The 16,143-nt window shown below is 42.9% G+C and overlaps 1 protein-coding gene across 1 annotated transcript in view; it reads left to right on the top strand.

Moving 5' to 3' along the window:
* The first annotated feature begins 15,136 nt into the window (after positions 1 to 15,136).
* LOC129678355 (glycophorin-A-like) overlaps positions 15,137 to 16,143 on the top strand; it is a 9,444-nt gene continuing 8,437 nt past the window's right edge. Inside the window, exon 1 of the mRNA XM_055609122.1 lies at positions 15,137 to 15,195. Coding sequence (XP_055465097.1) covers positions 15,144 to 15,195 — 52 coding nt within the window. The 5' untranslated portion in view covers positions 15,137 to 15,143. The remainder of the gene's footprint in view (positions 15,196 to 16,143) is intronic.

Genomic DNA, 16,143 nt, shown 5'->3' with positions numbered 1-16,143 from the left:
GGGTCTTTTCTGAGACTGACATGCAACCAAGGACCATGTATGAATGTAACCTAGAACCTCTGCTCAGATGTAGCCTGTGGTAGCTCAGTAACCAATTGGTTTCCCATAGTGAGGGGAACAAGGACTGTTTCTAACAGGAACTCAATGACTGGCTCTTTGGCCTCCCCACCCCCCAAGGGAGGAGCAGTCCTGTTAGGCCACAGAGGAGAGCTTTGCAGCCAGTCCTGAAGATACCTGACAAAACAGGATCAGATGAATGGGGAGGAGGTCCCCCCTATCAGTGGACTTGGCAAGGGGCACGGTGGAGATGAGGGAGGGAGGGAGGGACTGGGAGGGAATGAGGGATCAGGACACGGCTGGGATACAGAGTTAATAAAATGTAACTGATAAGAAAAAAATAAAATTCAAAAAAAAAAAAAAAGAAGAAGAAGAAGCTAAGCATAAAGGAGGTCCCTAGGGAAGATACTCAAACCTCTTTAAGAAAGGCAAATGGAATAGACATAGGTAGCAGGAGCAAATAGTGGACAAGAAAGAGTTTACCAGAGAGAGCCTCTGAAAGACTACCCAGCAGGGCATCAAAACTCAGCCAAATTTTGGGCAGAGTGCACAGAATCCTGTCAAAGATGGGGAAGATAGAAAGACCTAGAGGAGCTCCACAAGGAGACCGACACCACAAAAAAAGTCTGGGCCCAGGTTTCTTTTGAGAGACATATGCTCCAACCAAGAACCACACATGGAGTTATCATAGAACCCCTGTTAAGATGTAGCCCGTGACAGCTCAGTCTCTAAATGGGTTCCCTAGTAATGGGAGCAGTGGCTGACTCTGACATGAGTTTGGTGGCTGGCTCTTTGATCACCTTCCCCAGTGCTGGGGTAGCTTTACCAGGCCACAGAGAAAGACAATATAGCCAGTCTTGACGAGACCTGAGAGCCTAGGCTCAGCTAGAAAGGGAGGAGAAACTCTCCTATCATTGTACTAGGGGAGAGTCATAGGAGGATAATAGTTTCTGAGAGTGGGACTGGGAAGAGATGAGGGAGATGGCTACAGCTGGGATACAGGTTGGATAAATTATAATAAGTAAAATGTAAATAAATGGAACCTCAGTCATTTAAAAAATATATATATACAATATTAATGTTGTATGTAAATATATAATAAATACATACAATTTTATATATGAATATTTATAATATATAACATTATTAGATATATTTTATGTATTATAAAATATTTTCTATATTACAAAATATATAAAAATTTAGTATGTATTTCTATAAAAGTTATATGTGTATTTATACTTATATTATTTTTAAATTTTATATTTATACCATATTATTATATTTTATATGCTTTATATAAAATATATTTTATAAATAAATATATTTATAATATATGTTATTTTATAGCATTAGGATATTTACATATTAAAAAGTAATTAATATTAATTTAAAAATTTTGGGGCCTCTATTTTATTTTATGTAAATGGGTGTTTTACCTGCATGTATATCTGTGTATCATGTATGCTCCATGTTCTTGGAGGCCAAAAGAGGGCATTAGATCCCCTGGAACTAGAGTTACAGAAAGTTTTGAGCCATCAAGCCAGGTCCTCTGCAAGAGCAGCCAGTACTCTTAACCCCTGAGCCATCTTCCCAGCCCATTAGTGTTGTATTAATCTCTTACAAACTCAGATCACTAAAAACATTTAATTTTTTTTGTTTCACTTTATGAGCTTACAGTGAACTTGTTAACAAAACTTGATAAAACATTATACAGAAAAAAAAAAGATTATGGGTCAGTGTTTCTCCGACTGTAGAAATCTTTCATATATCAACATATTGAATCCAATGTCATATGCAAAATGTTAACTCAGTACATCTAGACTGATTTGTTTTACAATTCAAAATAAATAGATGAATATCTTTAAAAAGTGGAGCAAAGAAGAAAATGGCAGAAAACCCCACTAGAATGGCAGAAAAGGTGTTTGATGAAGTGTATGCGTCTTTCCAAACACAGCCTTTCAGAAAGCAGAGACAGACCTTTGTGGTGATGAGTTGCCCAGCAGCACCGTCCAGCAAGCCGCCGCCGTCCTCCCAGGGGCGGGAAATAAATGCATGCGGGTATGTGAGGTGCCTTCACGTGGAAGCAAATTGGCATTAGATTGTAGATTTAACAAAATTACATTAAGTGAATATACAAAAGGATGTATTTAAACTGTTAGAATTAAAAAGTAAATTTCATCAATATATCCAGATACAAAAAACAAAAAAAAACTGAAAAAGCATTGTGTTTCTAGTTTTCAGCTAGAAATATAAAAATATTAAAAAAAAACACCTCATAATTGTATAAATCTGACTGTCAAGGAGCATTGCAACTGTATCAGGTACTTTTTGCATTGTTGTAGCAAAGCACCCAACAAAAAGAACTTAAGGGAAGGGCTTGTTGGGCTCTGGTCTAAAGGTAAAGTCCGTCATGGAGGAAGGGCACAGCAGCCATGCCATGGCCACAGTCAAGAAGCAGAGAGATGACTGCTGATGCTCAGCTCACGCTCTTCTTTCTGCTCATTGTGGGACTCCTGCCCATGGGATGGTGTTTCTCATATAAATGGAGAGGTATCATTTATCTATCGTCCGTCTGTCTGTCTACCTGTCTATCTACTCTCCCTCCTCTCACTCTCTCCGGACTATTATTTGTGCTCTCATTTTTCATGCTCTTTTCTCGGCCTTCTGTGTTCTTTCTTCTCCTCTGGTCTGATCAGCCCCCCTTCAGCTCGTGTTCCTGTCTCTGAGAAAGCTCTCCTAAGCTGAGCCCCAGCTCTGAATTTAGACTTCCATCCACAACCATAGTACGCTCTGTTCCCTGTTAACTACCCGTCAGCTTGCAGGGATTGAACTGTGTCTGCATGCGTCTCCTGTGCCCTGCAGGTTCCAGAAGGGGAGCCAGAGGATGAGCCACATGTCTCCAGCCAGTGGAAATGGCCACAGCCCAACCTGAACCTTAGCAAAAGGTCACACGCGTCTTCTGATTCCAGTGGAATTAGGGGACCTTGGAGCAGTATCTAACGATAGAATAAAGACAGTTTTCTTGGGAATACTGAAAGTCCCTTCAACACACATTACCTTGCTTTATAATTGTAAAGAAACTAGGACCCCTGGACCGCCCTGAGGCCTTGAACAGGCCTGCTAACTAAATTTGACTTTCAAACCCAAAGGCAGAGAGGAGTCTGAGAGAGAAAGCTCAGGAGAGCGTGAGACTGCACCCTGGCACTCCTAACTGTAGCCCCTGCCGTGTGGCCTACAGACTTCCCCTGGGAAGAATTACACTTCCTTCTCCCATGGATGCCAGTTCCACCCATGATTTGCTTTGGCCAACAGGATATGAGCAACACAGCTGTATGTCAGAGCAGAAGTACCAAAAGCATTCTCATTTGGTTGTTTTTCATCACCCTCCGCAAGAAGAGCAGCATATGTCAAAGAGTGGGAACCCTCCTGTCTAACTCCTGGCAGTGCCACTGTCAGGCAAACAGCAAAGTGAGAAGGAGGTGAAGCAGCGTTGCTGGAGGCCACTGAGGTCATGAGGGTTTCCCACAGTCTCCCTTAGGCTAAGCTGTGGAGGCAAGCACCAGCTGAGGGCCTCGGCTGACTGCAGAAGGCCAACTTGTGGCCTACTTGTGACAGGATCTTGTCACTCAGTCTTGCCAGGTGTTCCTGTTTAAGAGGGGTCTAGCCATGGTGGTGACACATGTTTGTCATCCTAGAACTCATGAGGCTGAGGTAGGATTTCAGGAAAGCTGAAGAACAACCTAGGCTAAAGAGCGGGATGCCCTCTCCAAAAAATAAAAAGCAGAAACAGAAAGGGAACCTGGGTGTGCCTCTCCTGTAAAGCACCTTCTTAGCATGCTTGAGATTGAGTTTACCGAAGCACCAGACAAAGACAAAACTGAAGAAGATAAAGATGCTTTATGCCAGGCAGGGAGGTGCATCCCTAGATCCCAGAAGTTGAGGGATGGAAGAGGAAGGAAGGTCAGCAATTCAAAGTTACATAACATTTTTGAGCCTGGCTGAGCTACAGCCTGTCAAAACCAAGAAGAAGCAAAGAACAATCCAGTTTTTCCATTTAATATTCTGGTTTTTAGTTGAAATATACCTCCTACACAAAGCCAAGTAAGTTACCCTTTAAAGCAGCCCACACAGCTACAGTTGGGAACAAACAAGGACCACACTGCAAACTCTTGTCCACTCCCTGGTTTTCTCAAGACTGTTATCTGCCCCACCTCTCTAACTGGGTCATTTTGAGTGTCATATATGTGTGAGCATGTGTTTCCGTAAGTTAAAAAAAAAGCATGGAAATGAAGAAAGCAAAAAAACAGGAAGGTGTTAAAGCATGCTGAGCAAGCAGGCTTGATATGCTGCAGGAACTCAGTAACAAGGAGGCCATTGGTGCAAACCACCAGATCTCAACTTTCCTGACCCTTCTTCCATGGACCTCCATGGAAAACATAAAAATCTCCCTGGCAGATGAGACCAGCAATGAACCACCTGCAGGAATTGTTCAAACCATGGCTAGTTGGCAGATACTGGTAGACAGTAACACTTCGAGAAAAGTAGCCAAGCGCATGAAGACCCAACAAACTGATGACCAAATGTCTCAAGCACATTTGTTTTACTCATTAGAAGCACTGACTCGAAATTCTCAAAAGACAGTTGTGTTTGCCTGACACCTTTGCGTGATGTAAGTCATCGGCACAATCTGGTGATAATTCCTGAACAGTGAAAACCATGGAGGGAGGAAAAGAATGATTTTTTCCAGTTACATTTTTCTTTTTCCAGTTTTTTAAAATTTATTTATTTTTTTATTAATTACAATTTATTCACTTTGTATCCCAGCTGAAGCCCCTCCCTTAACCCCTCACAATCTCACCCTCCCTCCCTCTTCTCCTCCCAAGCCCCTTCCCCAGGAGCTCCACAAGGAGATTAACAGAACCAAAAATCTGGGCCCAAAGGTCTTTTCTGAGACTGATACTCCAACCAAGGACCATGCACGGAGATAACCTAGAACCCTTGCTCAGATGTAGCCCATGGCAGCTCAGTGTTCAAGTGGGTTCCATAGTAATGGGAACAGGGACTGTCTCTGACATGAACTCAGTGGCTAGCTGGCTCTTTGATCACCCCCCCTGAGGGGGGAGCAGCCTTGCCAGGCCACAGAGGAGGACATTGTAGCCACTCCTGAAGAGACCTGATAAGCTGGGGTCAGATGGAAGGGGAGGAGGACCAGTTGCATTTTTAGCATTTCGTTTTTTATCATGCAGACCATCCACTAGAGGTCACCATGTGGCTCCATTTCCACCCACCCTCCGTGATGCTGGGGCTGACTTCCAAAGACCTTCAAAGCACCCCTATGCTCCAGTATCCTGAGCCTGGGTTTAGCATGTGCTGCTGTCCTGTAAACAGCTGTCTCCTTGGTGCTGCACACCTGTCCTTCCCCCCTGCGTTACAGCGGGGCTTGGGGGTCACCTGCTTTTGCTTGCTTGTGTTTACTTTTGTTGAGGATTGACTCGGGCTCACTGACACAGTGCATTTTAGAGGAAACTTACTGACTGCTTCTGCAGTCCTATGATCACCAGATGTCGGTTCGAATTCCACTTCCCCGAAAGATTTCTCCCGTCTCATGTTTCTTTCACTGATGTTTGAATTGTCACAAATTTGTTTTTCAAAGATCATCCTGAGTGAGGTACCCCAGAAACAGAAAGACACACAGGGTATATACTCACTCATAGGGGGATATTAGACATATAATATAGGATAAACATACTAAAATCTGTACACCTAAAGAAACTAAGCAAGAAGGAGGACTCTTGCTAAGATGCTCAATCCCCATTCAGAAAGACAAAGAGGATGGACATTGGAAGAGGGAGAAAACAAGGAATAGGACAGGAACCTACCACAGAGGGCCTCTGAAAGACTCTACCCTGCAGGGTATCAAAGCAGATGCTGAGACTCATAGACGAACTTTGAGCAGAGTACAGGGAATCTTATGAAAGAAGTGGGAGATAGTAAGACCTGGAGAGGACAGGAGCTTCACAAGGAGAGCAACAGATCCAAAAAGTCTGGGCACAGGGGTCTTTTCTGAAACTGATACTCCAGCCAAAGACCACTAATGGAGGTGGCCTGGAACCCCTGCACAGAGGTAGCCTATAGCAGTTCAGTAAACAAGTGGGTTCCATAGTAATGGGGACAGGAACTGATTGGGCTGCTCTTTGATCACCTCCCCCTGAGAGGGGAGCAGCCTTACCACAGAGGAAGACAATGCAGCCACTCCTGATGAGACCTGATGGACTAGGAAGGATCAGAGGGAAGGGGAGGAGGATCTCCCTTTTCAGTGGACTGGGAGAGGGACACGGGTGGGGAAGAAGGAGGGTGGGATTGGGAGGGGAGGAAGAAGGGAGATGCAGGGGGAATACAAAGTGAATAAACTGTAATAAATAAAAATAATTTTAAAAATTGCTTTTCAAATCTCACAGTACTCCAACGTTGAGTAAAGTTCTCAAAAGCATTCAATTAATATACAAGACGTTACTTTATTGTTTATTCACTTTTTATCCCAGTTGTAGCCCCCCTCCCTCCTCTCCTCCCGGTCCCACCTTCTCTCCCTCTTCTCCCCATCCCTGCCCGCCTACCCCTCAGAAAAGGGGAGCCCCCACCGCCAACAACAGCCCACCCCAACACATCAAGTCACATCAGGACTGAGTGCATCCTCTTCCTAGGGGGCCGAGCAAGGCAGCCCTGCCAGGGAGGAAGTAAGTGAAAAGCAGGCAACAGAGTCCTTGAGAGTCCTTGTTAGAGACAGTCCCCCTCCCCAGCTCTGGTCTTCTTGTGGAGTTTCTGTCCCCTTCCAGGTCCTTCTATCCTTCCCCCAAGACGTCACTTTCTTAATGGACTAAAAGGACCTCCACATTAAAAACATTCTTAGTCTACAACAATCTAGCGCTTGCCACTATCTCTGCAGTGTGTCTGTCTGTCCAATTGAGTGGTTCCTGCTGCTACCTTGGCCCAATTCATTTACGCAAAGTAAATTTAACATAGCAGGCAATTCTTAAAAATGAAGATTTTAATTACACTCATGTCCTCTCAGTTAGGCAGACCTCTGATTATCTTTATAAACAGGCACTAAATAATGTTGCATCATTTAAATGTGAGCCAGTGTGTGTCAGCTGATAGCTGCCCAGGGAAGATGGGCCTGAGAGATACTGGCCAGAGGGCAAGGCCAGAGGCACCACTCAGCGTTTCTGGGCTGACTCTCCCAGTATGCCTGAGAACGCAACCGGTGTGGCGACATTGGGTGAGTGAGTGCTTTCTGCGTGGTGAGGCTTTATTGCTGATGCGCTTGTTTAAACTACGACTAGCCCCAGCTCTGGTTTCCTTCCTTAACTGAACCAGTGAAGTTAATGAATGGCATATTAAATTTCAGTCAGTGGGTGGGTTTTGTTAGGATTCAGTTGGCAATCGGAGCTAGGGACAGGAGTGGCACAAGGCAGCCCACTATTTGTGGCTGAATAACTGCTTCCCAGTCTGAGAAATTTCTTTGATTGTACAGCCTAGATAGCATTAAAAGATCTGTATCAAGTATAATTGATATCTTTATATGAACAAGCATGTTACTTTGTTTGGGTTATGAAGAGACTCACTTCTAAGCTAAAGTTTGTAGTGAAGGTGAGGGAAGATCTGTGGCCTTTCTTTTTTCAAAAGCAGCACATCCGTTTCTCCTGATGAGAAGAGACAAGTTGTGAGTAAGGACTCTGAGACAGTGAAGGGGGTCCTCTCTGGGGAACTGTTTCTGGGGGCGGGGAACTGACTAAGCAAAACAGACAAAAACTTTCTAATTGGTTTAGGTATTTTTAGCTGGGTGAATCTAAACTAGTGTGTTCATTAAAATAAATTCCGTGTATTTTAAAGTAGACTTATTCCTGGCCTCCTTCTGGGGATGTTCTAAGCAATGTTCTCTCAAACACCGTGATTCCATGTTAGAAACACAAAGGCCCAGAAGGTGGGCGAGGAGCAGGCAGTCGGGTGAAATGTGTTGTGCCCAGAGGAATAGCTGTGACCGAGGGAGTGAGCAGTGGGGATGTGATCAGCTTTCTGTGGATACAGGGTATAAATTCCAGGCTCCCTGGCAGATGGAATGAGGCATGAGTTAAGAAACAGGTAACAGCAGAACTGGGTTTAAATCTAAAAGTCTGGAAAATATGAGGCAAATCACAGGCCTCACCTGTAAAATGCAGGCAATGTTGGCCTCGTGGTAGGAGCCGAGCAAAGCAGTAATGCGGTGAACTCATCCCAGCACCTTATACAGGTAAAATTTGCTTACCGTACTTTAACTATAGGAATTATTGCATATTTAGTATGCATTATCATCAGAATAAGTATTGCTAAGAACCACTAAAACAGGTGCTAGCTGTGGTAGTCACAACATACATACAGAACAAAGCTGGCTGCTGGGTGAACGGTACTCCTTAATGCCTGATTGGCATGTGCCCTTGGCCCTAGGCTGCTTCCACATCTCAGTGCACACGAACAGCTCTGAATAAGCACCGAGCGTGGGTATCTTTGATGTGATGACTTGGCATCCTTTCAACACATAGCCACTAATAGAATGGCTATGTAACACGCTTGGCGAGAACCCCACCCTGTCTTCACAGCGACAGCTGTAGTTCACATTCCTACCATCTCGTTACAAGACTTACATTTACTCCATGTCCTCAGCACTTGTTAATTTTTTTAAATAGCTATTCCAGCTAGCACAGGTGAGTATGCTCTAATGCCAGCACTCAGAGGCAGAGGCATCTCTTTAAGTTCAAGCCAGCCTGGTCTACAGAGCAAGTTATAAGCTAATCAGAGTTATGAAGTGTGATCCTGTCTCAAAGCAAAAAGCTGGCAAGATAGCTCTGTGATTCAGAGTCCCTGTTGCTCTTGCAGAGGACCTGAGTTCTGTTCCCAGCACCCACATGGCAGCTCACGACTGGCTGTGGCTCCAGTCTTAAGGGCTCTGGAGCCTCTCTGGAGCTCCACTGGCATCAGGCACGCACAAGGTATAGATACATACATGCAGGAAAACACTCATACCTATAACATTTAAATAAATAAATCTTTTTAAAATAGCCACTCCAGCTGGAGTGAGATGGCTGGGAAGGACTGGATTCCTCTGCATACCTATGACCTCTTCTATTTCTTCAAGAAGTATCTCTTCAGATCATTTTTCTGTTTTTAAGGATAGCCCCATGTATTTAAGAATAGCAGTTCCTCATGTGTTCTGCAGAGTAACCTTCTGCCAGATGAATGGTTGACAAACCTGTGCCACATGCTATGGGAAGCACATTTTAAATAACTTTCCTGCTTTTTCTTTCTTAAATTTTTTTAATTATTTATTTATTTATTACAATTTATTCACTTTGTATCCCAGCTATAGCTCCCTCCCTCATCCCGATCTAATCCCATCCTCCCTCCCCCTTCTCCTCCCATGCCCCTCCCCCAGTCCACTGATAGGAGAAGTCCTCCTCCCCTTCCATCTGACCCTAGCCTATCAGGTCTCATCAGTACTGCTTGTATTGTCTTCCTCTGTGGACTGGTAAGGCTGCACCCCCACCCCTCACCCCCGCTCAGGAGGATGTGATCAAAGAGCCAGCCACTGAGTTCATGTCAGAGACAGCCCCTGTTCCCCTTCCTAGGGAACCCACTTGGACACTGAGTTGCCATGGGCTACATCTGTGCAGGGGTTCTAGCTTATCTCCATGGGTGCGGATGATCTGGGTTCAGTTTCCAGCACCCACATGGCAGTTCACAATGGTCTGTAACCCTAGTTCTAAGGGATCTAATGCCACTCTGGCTTCCACAGGCACTGGGTACACACAGGTGTATATACATATACACGCATGCAAGCAAACACACATACCTGTAAAATAAAAGCAAATAAATCTTTAAAAAAAAATAACCATTCTAGCTGGGGTGAGAGGGAAGTCCCTGTGGCCTGTGAAAGGCTCATATTAACTAACTTCTCTTTCTGTGACTCTCTTCATATGTCACCCACTCTCCTGATACCTTCAACTGCAGCATCATCCTTTCCCCTGACACCTTCAACTGCAGCATCATCCCCTCTGCTGATACCTTCAACTGCAGCATCATCCCCTCTGCTGACACCTTCAACTGCAGCATCAACCACTCCTCTCCTGACTTCATCATCCCTGCCAGGACCAGGTAGGTTCTGTGTTCTGTCACAGTGCTTGTAGCCATTGGTGTTTTATATGAATCTCCAGTAAGGTATGCAATGTCTTCTGGGATCAACAAACTAATGTTAAAAAAAAAAAAAGTCTAGCAGTTACCTTTGGGAGCAGGCTCCTGAATTTTTCCCTCTGTGCTTTTTATTAAGCAGAAATTTTTCTGCCAAGAGAATCAATCACACCACAAACAGAAGAAACATTTAAAAGGTTTAGAAAATCAACATGAACAAACACAATCTTTGCTTCTTAGGAAGGCTGTGTCATCAAGCGGTGCTTGCAGAAGAAAATGGAGGAAGTCACATGACACTGCTCACTGAGTTGTGGTTGTTAAAACCTGCTTAGAGGGGCATGCTGAAGCTGACTCTCAAAGAACGCAGTAGGGAAACATGCAAGAAGCCAAGAGAATGTGTGAGACAAGCCTTGGTAGCAGCTTCTCACCTTGGGTTTTCAAGGGGTTTGTTCCGACTGACTGTGAGGAATGTTCCTTCATTCCCAAGCTCCTAAGTGCCACACATCCTGTGACTAAGAGTGTCAGAGAAGTGGTGTAAATAAAACCTCTGACTACTCTACTGCTTGAAGACTTCTGCCATATCTCCAGAGTGAGGTGGTGTTCTAGACAATGCCTAACCCAGAGCTGTGAATGCCCCCACCCCGAAGTACTGCCTAGCTTCCCCTCAGTTTCCTTGACCCATGCTGCCCTCAGACAAAGGTCTGGGAAGAGAATTCTAACCCTCATCTCTTCCTTAAACATGTTTGGAGATGTTTTAGATCAGGCTCAAGTTCAACAGCTGGCCTGCGCTTCCTCTAAGGCGTATAGAATAAAGGCACTGGTCAATTTAAACAATGAACTTGACAGGATACAGAAAACCAAAACCCACACAACTAAGGGAAGAAAAATTTAGTGTTTGGTAGTGTGTGTGGATATAAGTAAAAGGAGCTTTGCTTAGCTGTGTTCCTTCCAGTCCAGGTTGCAAGTGAGACCTGCTTTGAGTAACATTAGCCTTTGACCTTGGACTTTTAGGAACTCACTTGGTCAATATCACCAAGCAGTCTCCACTCAGGTAGCAATCAAACATGCTCAGTGCTGTTACGAACCTCTTGGCACTTTGAATTCAAGGCTCCCAAAGCATGCATCCTGCTCCACGGAAACCATCTCCCAAGAGGATTGGCTTCTATTGTTTTTGGCTAAACACGGTGGTGATGTATATTTAAACATTTTGTGTATTTGTTACAAGAAAATGAGACTTTGTAAAGAGTTCTTACTGAATCCTGACCCAATCCCACTAGAAGCCTTTTGTGTGGTTGCTTCCATTTATTCTGCATGTTCTGTGCAGTCAGTATTCCGTTTGCAGATGAAAGAGGTGGGAGTTTAAGATGTTTTGAAAGCTGAAGGCAGTGAGTGGAGAAGTTGGGATGCAAACCTAGGCAGTTTCACTCAACCAATGTCCTATTTGCCCAAAAAAATGGTCGCTTTTTCTTCTTTTTTTAATCAGCGTAAACTGTGCCTGATAAAACGTTCACCATTTTTGCCACCGTAAGTTTCCTTCTGCCCAGGGTGCTGTACATTCATCACTGCCGTCTGGTTTCAGAATATCTGTTACTTTAAGAGGCCATCTTAGACCTGTTACCAGCCCCTCCCCACCCCACGTCCATGGTACTACGCGGCTACTAATTTTCCTTCTGCTAGTATGGATTTACCTATTTTGCATATTTCAAACAAACAGATTCATACAACAGGTAGCATTTTGTGAGGCTTGCTTCTCTTAGGAGACATGTTTAAGATCTGTGAATGGTGGAGAATGAAATATCATTCCTTTTATGATGGTATGAATTAATTCTTCATTCATTGACTGACAGAAATTTAACAGAAAGGTGCATGTTCACTCACATTTGATAGAAATTTGGACTACTGTGAATCAGGCTACTATGACTGTTCATATACTGTTTTGGAGGGGACACCCACAGCAATATTCACAGAATATTGAGTCATAGTGCATTTTGTTTGCTCAGTGGTCCCAGACTTTCCCCACAGGACCTACACAGTTTACTTTTCTCCCACCAGGGCTTAAAAGTTCCAGTTTCTACAGATCTTTGCTCATACTTGTAATTTCCATCCTTTGAATTGTCTATGACCCTTGACTGGCGCTGGGGTTATGTCTCCATGTGTTCTTAAGTGTGCTCTTAAGTGTGTTCAGAACACTTATGTCAGCCTACAGCTCAGAAACATTATCTGCCAAAAGCCTGTTTAAAGTACAATGTTGAATGTCTAGGACACTATAGAAAACTACTGATTGTGGAAAACACTTGTATGTGCATGGCTTGTTCTAGTCGTAAACATGAACCATCTTAAGCCAACCTGCCCTCCTTTGGTAGACCTCCATGTAGCCACTGTAGCACGTGTGGCACTGAGTTTCATGGTGTCTGCATTCCCGTAATAACTAATGATGACACCCGTTATCTCTGAACATAGTTGCTGGCCATTTTCATTTTTTGAATTCTTTGGGTAGAAATGTTTGTTTAAATATTTAAGATGTTTAAATATTTATGTTGTATAGTTGTAAGAACTCTGTATAGTCTAGATGTCCTTTATCACATATATGACTTGAAAATGTTTTCTTTCATTAAAATATTGGATCATTTATTTTTGCTTTTGACACTGTCTTTCTAATGCATTTTATGAACTCTATTTTCTTATCTTTTTTGTTGGTGATGTCATATCTGAAGAAACATTTTTAAATTCAAGGTTATAAAAATATGTTTGTACATTTTCTTTCAGGAGTAGTTTTATGGTTTTAATTTTACACACACAGTTTCAATATATTTATATATTCTATATAATAGTTTAAATACATACACATGTGCACATCTTAATTATTTTGAGCTAATGTTCTTCTATGACATGAAGAAAAAGTATTTTATCCCTTTGCATGTTAATATCCCAGTTACTGAAAATATTACTTTTTCCCATTGAATGGTCTCCAGACTCTCTTGAAAAATCAGTCGTCATAGATATAAACTGACGTCTGGACTCTAAGCCCTATCCCATGATCTTTATGCCTATCATTAGGGCAATACCACACTCTAAACACTGGAATTTTCCTTTTTGTTTCCATTTTTTGTCATGAGTTTTGAACTCAGGAAGTTTGAATCTTCAGACTGTGTTCTCGAAGGCTGCTTTGGCTATTTAAATCTCTTAATGCCATGTGCATTTTAAGATCAGCTTCTCCATTCTGTTGAAACACTGTGTGCTCACGCTCATTAATGTCATCGACAATGCTATGTTGTATACACTATTTACAGTCTCAGTACTCAGTGACGAAAGATGCACAGACGATTGGCCAAAGTGCCCTTAGTTCTTGGTTGGACTTGTTTGCATGTAGGTAATTCAACCCCAGTCTACGTGCTCAGTGAATATACCGTCAATATTCCAGGCTTGGGTCTTCCTTTCTCTTACAATGTGAATGTGCTCTGCTTTTTTTTTTTTTTTTTTTTTTTTTTACTAATTATTATTAACTGAAGCCTTTAGGAAAGGTTGACTGTCCTTCCCTGTGATACAGCTATTAAGCTGCCTCCAAACCTATAAACCCATTACTCTTTTTTAATTTGGATTATATTTTTTAATCCTAGAGCAATTTTTTGATGTGGCCAGTCACACCATGATTATATTTAATACTCAAAATGAAAGAAGGTAAATAAAAAACACAAAACAACATGAATACAACAGTCTATTTGAAGTCACCAGGACAAAGGTTCATGACACTGAAATTTGTAGCTTACTAGAAAAAAATGCTATAGACGTTCATGGTTTTGCCTTCCTTCCTGAACTATTCTTCTGGGCTCAGATCTCAAAATCCTTCTTTCAGGCAATGAGACAATGTCCCTACAAAATGAGTGGGGCTTAGCATGGAAATGTGAGCAGGCGTGATAACAAAGTATATGCTCATTTGTTTAGGAGCAAAGTAGAAGTATAATCATTTGTGATCATTTGTGATTGCAAGTCAGATGTATTTTGTATTTTTCTTGGCCTGTCACAATTGAAGAAACCTGTTAAAATTTACTGCCATATTTATGTCAGTTTCTCTTTTTGTTCACAGTCCATGCTGCAGTGTTGAGGAACGATAATGCCCCATATGTACCTGCATTTTGTAATGAATCTTTTATGAAAACTGTCCTCATCCTTTTCAAGTACACGTGCATGCTACCAAGCTTAAGCTTAAGTCCCTTAGTTTGATCCCCAGAATTCACATAGCGTGTCTTTTAGCTACCACACACACAGTGTTGCATGCCCCCACACAGCACACATGTGTTACTAAATACAGAAAAATAAATAAAGCAAAATATGTAGAAGTCTAACATATATACACACTTATTTGCTCTTATCCTCTCTTACATATGGAAAGCCGTATAGCTTACTTGTTCATTGTTCCATTGGGATAAAGTCCACACCACAAGCAGCCCACATTGTGTGGTGCCTGCCTGTCCCGGCAGCCTTCCCCTCCACTGTCAATCCACTTCTCCACCCCTTCCCTCTCAAAAACCATGAAGCAAGTGTATGGATACCTGTCATTCCCCAACTCGTGAAGATGTCTCAAATTCTAGGTAGTCTGTGATACTATTGATTCTGGACCTAAAATGTCCATGCAGTCTAAGTCTGGTGAACATCAATGATTGTTTTCTGTGAGGCATCACTAGAGCTGTAATCATTTCCGAGCTCCCTCACCTTGTCTCTGTGCCTCTGCTGTGAAGATGTTCTGAAGCTGCTGCCACCTGGTGTGGGGTGAACTTGTCTTCTGCAGAGTTCTTCCAGAGTCACTTCATGTTTATCCCGTTTCTCAACTTCTCTTTTGCACAGGTATTGCTGTGACGCTGGGTAAAATGGCCTCTAGTGAACCACCTACATTCTCTACCCCCGTACCAGAGAAAACAGGTTTGTTCTATATTCACTCTTCCATATGGAAAGCCATATATCTTATGTGTTTGTTGTTCCATTGGCTACCTTTATGTCTTACTGGACTGTGTATGTGATGAATAGAGTTGTGCATGAGCCAAATGGTCAATAGCTTATATGGCCTTGACCTTTGAGTGTCTCATGGGCTATTGATGCCCTGAGTTCTGTGGCCACCAATCATTCATGAGAGCGACAGCAAGGCAGATCCATTTCAAAACATAACAGGAAGTTCATGGCTCATTAGTGCAGACATGCAGTATCTTGACCGAATGATAGAATCATCTCAGAGGATCTAAGAACCGTGATAATTGGGTTCCATAGGCAAAGAGGCTGATTAGAGAACTATGGGGCCCAGAGAACTATACATAGTCTATGGGTTTTGAACAACTTACAACTTAAGAATGACCTTTATATTTTTAAGTGTTTAAGAAAGCTCAAAAGAACAACATTTGATGACATGTGAATGATATATAAATTCATCCTCTTCTGCGCGTCAGTCCTGACCAGACACAGCTAGATCCACTCCTAATGTTTTGTTTTCACCCTGTCTCTGCCTGCTTTTGCACAGGTCTTCATTAAAGGCAATGTTAAGGAGTGATAAGGACCTCTGCAAGCCGACTGTTTATCTAGAACATTCTTGGCCACAAAGAGGGATTCCCACATGCAGCTCTCTGGGCGTGTTTTCTCTATTCACCTCCTCCTGCATGCAACTGACAGTGGTTTCCACCCACTGACACTGTAATGTGGGATAAAGTCCACACCACAGGCAGCCCACATTGTGTGGTGCCTGCCTGTCCCGGCAGCCTTCCCCTCCACTGTCAATCCACTTCTCCACCCCTTACCCCTCAAGAACCATGAAGCAAGTGTCATTCCCCAACTTGTGAAGATGTCTCAAATTCTAGGTAGTCTGTGATACTATTGATTCTG

This window comes from Psammomys obesus, unplaced genomic scaffold (genome assembly GCF_907164565.1).
Source record: "Psammomys obesus unplaced genomic scaffold, mPsaObe1.curated_primary_1811, whole genome shotgun sequence".
NCBI classification, from domain to species: domain Eukaryota; kingdom Metazoa; phylum Chordata; class Mammalia; order Rodentia; family Muridae; genus Psammomys; species Psammomys obesus.
Note: the sequence above shows the minus strand (reverse complement) of the source record. Positions and strands in the feature narration are given on the sequence as shown.